Below are 4,134 nucleotides of genomic sequence, written 5' to 3'. Positions count from 1 at the left end.
GACGGCGGGACGCAGAGGGCGCCACGCCACCCGGCGCCGGGAGCTCCGCGAGCCGGGGCCGGGCCGCCCCAACTCCGCCCGCCCCGGATGGGGGTGTGGCGGGAGCAGCGACGAGGCCCCTCCCCGCCCGCTGCCGGCCGCCGCCGCAAGACGTTCCCTCGGACCGAGCCCGGCCAACGCCCAGCCGGCCAGCCAGCCCAGGACGTCCACCTGCACCTTTCCGCGAGCCTCCGTGCCCCCGGGACCGCCTCGGAGGCCGGGGCCGAGTCGCGGCCTCAGATCCCCAGCCCGCCGTCGCCGTGGCCGTCGCCGCGCGCGGGGCGCACCTGACCGGGCGGGCGGGGCGGCGGGCGGGGCTCCGGGCCTGACGTGGCGGCGGCATGGAGCGGGCGTGATTCATCAGCCGCCGCGCGGGGTCGGAGCGGGGCGAGCGCGGCGGCCGCCTAGGCGCCCAGGGCCGGGTTGCGGTGGCGGCGGCGTCCGCGCCGGGCCTCGCGTGCGCTCCCCTTGCTGTCTGCGGCCGGCCCCCGGCGAAGGTCAAGATGGAAGAGATCCTAAGGAAGCTGCAGAAGGAAGCGTCCGGGAGCAAGTACAAAGCCATCAAAGAGAGCTGCACCTGGGCCCTGGGTAAGCGCGCCGAGCGGGGCGCGGGGCGTAGGGCACCTGCCGGTGGGTCCTGCTCGCCGCCGCCGGAGGGTCGCGGGGGCTGGCTGCAATAGCCCCTCTGCGTGGGGGGCTTTCGTTGAGCATCTGTGACCGAAGCATTTCGCGCAATTGCCAGAGTTGCCTCGGTAAACTGATGTGTGATATGCGAATTTGGGTTCGGGCGTTGACATCCATCCGCCTCCCCTCAGGTCTCTTTATCTTCTTCCAAACCTTAACGGGGAAACGCCGTCCTCCCCTCCGGGCGGCCCCTTTCTTCAGATCCCCAGCACGGCGGACGGTGGTCACCCATCTCCGAGTCAGGACCGCAAGCTGGTGGGAATCCAGGGGCCTGATTCCGAAGCGCCTGTGGGAAAGAGGGAAGTTGAACCATCAACCCCGATCTCAAAACCTTGGCGAGTGTAACCGGGAAGGAATAGCTTATTTAATTTGATTTTCCTGATAGAGGCCAGCTTGTTAAGTATTAGCTTTCATGGTTATGCTACATGAAGAATAACATACGGGTGGGATGGTGTTACCTCTGCAATTCTGTTGTCGTCTGCCCTTCAGACAGGTGGGATTTTAGATTTGTGAGCTGTGCAAGCATTGAAAGAAGTTCCAGGTAGCAAATTTGTGTTTCCCATCAGACTCAGGTTGTAGAACTCAACCTCGGAGAAAACTGAATGACATTCCAATTAGGCAAGAACGTGGGCAAATCCAAATTGTCTGGGTGGGAATGCAGACAGATCAGGAGCAGACTTAGGTGACAGTGATGCTTTAGGAGAAAAAAAAAGAAAGGCGAAGGAGGAACTAGGGCAGCTCTCTTGGCCTCTGGCCTTGCCCAAGCCTGCATGTGATTCCTCAGTTGCCACTTAATTAAAACATAAAATTGAATCCCTTTCTCTCTCAACCAAAGAGCCATCAGGGCTTGTCATGACACTGTACTGTGGTACAGCCTGAAAAGAGATAGAGAAGGGCTATTAGCAGGTTTTCCACTAAATGGAGAATTCTGATGGTGCTTTAGGTGGTGACTCGGTTAACATTTAGAAGGTCTGAATTCACATATGTTTGAGCGTGTGTGTACAAACAATCACAGCCACATCATTTTTTTATGTCCGCCTATCATCAGAAAATTTCCTAGAATGTTGTCTAGGAAGTTTATCTCATAGGCAGAATCAGAACTTGACCATTTGTTTACTGTTAGAGGAAAAAAAAAATGGACCAGGTACATAAGTGAGAAGCAAGGCTCTTAAAGCCGCAGTACAATTTTTGCATTGCCATTGTCATTCAGCAGAGTGATCAGGGTAGATTCTCAAATGCCTCTAATGAAGGGTCACAGATGGCTGGGTAACATAATAAAGCAGAGCTGACTGCACTCGAAACATGCTATTCCTTGTACTCATTATTTTGCTGTAAGTTAAGCAGATTTAGATAACAGGGAGGAGGAGAGGAATCTAGTATTTTTAATTTTAATTTTGATACTCAACATCTTGTTAAGTTAAAGTGCAGTGTTGCCTAGTTTAGGTCCTTGAAGTGACTGGGAAGCCCAGAGCTGGGGCAGGTAGATGATCTATGCAGAGCCTGGAGTCCAGCCTGCCTGGAAGAGTAGATGTGATTCTTTTCCCAGTGGCTGTTCTTAGTGAACAAGAGGAGATGGGAGCTCATGAAACAGTTAAAGAACAGTGCGGGGAATTCATTGTGCAGGTTGGAATGAGTAAACCAGGAAAAGAGATCAAAGAAGAGGGGATGAATGTGGGGTCAGGGGTGTGTTGGGGGGATTGGTGTGAGCTGGTGGGTCTTTTGAAGTAAATTGGACTTGGAGAACGGGTAAGCTCTGGGTTTCTTCTCTTCTTCACTTATGTAGCGAAGGTTTATTAAGACCTCCTCTGTACTGAGCAGTGGGGATAGAAAGATGAATAAAATGCTCTCTCCCTATAATTAGTTTGTTAGAAGGGTATGTTGGAGGGAGAATGAGGCAGAAACAAAGACGTGAAGGTATGGTTTCCTGTTCTCTTTCCCACTCCAGTCCATTTTCCACTGTTCCATCTTTTTTTTTTTTTTTTTCCTATAAAATGCTTTTCACTCCTCAACCCCCATACTTTTTTTTTTTAGAGTAAAGTGTGAATTCCTTAGAATGCTCTTTGGAATCTAGCCCCAGCCTTCTTTCCCATCGCCCCCATAGCAAGGGTTCGGCGGACCCCAGTAAGCCACGTAATTTCTTGTACATGCCGTGTGCTGCCCACTTCTCTGCCTGGGCTCGTGGCTAGTCCTTCTGCCACAGCTTCCCTTTCCAGAATCCCAAGGCCCAGCTCACATACGAAGGCTCCCCTGAGCTCTGCAGTCGAATCAGTTGCTCCTCTGGGCTCTGAGCCCTGCTCTTAGGACCCTCTTACAGCACCTGCTGCCGGGGATTATAGTTGATTATGCACAAAACTACTCTTTCAGGGGCAGGATGATTGAGAAATATACTGGATTCAGGAGACCAAAGAAACTGATTCAAGCAGACTTAAGCAAAATAGCATGTATTCACTCTATGAACTAAATACCCCTTGGAAGGCTAGCTGTGGGTTGAGTTTGGTTCAGGAATTAGATACTGTTTCAAGGACCTCACTCTGCTCTTTTGGGATGATGAACACTCTCAGCATGAGTCTCCACAGCTTTGGGTTCATGAATCAGCGCACTTAGACCATCTCAGGAGAAAGGGATCGTCTCTGACTTAGACCATCATGGGAGAGATGGGTCATCTTACACATGGGCCGTTATAGGGAAGAGGGGTCACCATGACATTTAGACCATCCCAGGAAAGAGTCATCTCTTATCAAAAGTACCATTGGAGAGAGGGGTCATCTTCACACTTATTCCGTCTCAGAAGAAAGAGCTCGTCTCCCACTTGGACTATTATAGGAGAAAGACATTTAGACCATCACAGGAGAGAGGAGTCATCTCCCGTTAAAACTGTCATAGAAGAGAGAGGGAGAGAGCATCTCCACATTTAGGCCTTTACAGGAGAAAGGGGTCATTTCCCACTTGGCCTATCATGGGATCATCTCAAGAGAGTGGGGCTCTTCCAGTCACTCCCACCCAGTCCTTGGTGTCACAGTTCTCTCTTTGTCCTGATGGGTTGAGTATGTATCCCTGAACCAGTCCTCTGGGCTAGCTGGCTACAAGGCCCAGTGAAATCCCAGAGTCAGGGAAGGATGGCTTCCTCAGAACAAAATTAGGGTTTGCTGCTTCAGAGGCAGCAGAGTAGATGCCAGTCAACCAAAGCAACAAATGTCTACAGTGTAGACGTGAGCTTCTTGCGCATAGGGACTGTTGCTTATGCTTGTCTGTGGCTTCTGCACATACAATATGAGAGGCACATGTTCATTACATAAATGAATCAACATGTTAATGACTTATTTGGGTTTTAAGTGATATTTGTCTTGATTTCTAGTTATCTATGCTCTTTTTTTTTTTTTTTTTTTTTTTTTGCGGTACGCGGGCCTCTCA

The 4,134-nt window shown here is 51.2% G+C and overlaps 1 protein-coding gene across 9 annotated transcripts in view; it reads left to right on the top strand.

Moving 5' to 3' along the window:
* The first annotated feature begins 364 nt into the window (after positions 1-364).
* Positions 365-4,134, top strand: part of ARFGEF3 (ARFGEF family member 3) — a 192,849-nt gene continuing 189,079 nt past the window's right edge. For 3 of the 9 annotated variants that reach the window (XM_024122650.3, XM_055087479.1, XM_055087477.1), the window contains exon 1: positions 366-627. In XM_024122650.3, the coding sequence (XP_023978418.1) occupies positions 543-627 (85 nt within the window). In that variant the 5' untranslated portion in view covers positions 366-542. Of the gene's footprint in view, positions 628-854; positions 1,059-4,134 lie in introns of all 9 variants that reach the window. The other 6 variants (XM_055087475.1, XM_028494381.2, XM_028494386.2 and 3 more) reach the window with 4 other exon arrangements.

This window comes from Physeter macrocephalus, chromosome 10 (assembly GCF_002837175.3).
Source record: "Physeter macrocephalus isolate SW-GA chromosome 10, ASM283717v5, whole genome shotgun sequence".
Taxonomy (NCBI): Eukaryota; Metazoa; Chordata; class Mammalia; order Artiodactyla; family Physeteridae; genus Physeter; species Physeter macrocephalus.
The sequence above is the reverse complement of the archived record's forward strand: the minus strand, read 5'-3'. Positions and strand labels throughout refer to the sequence as shown.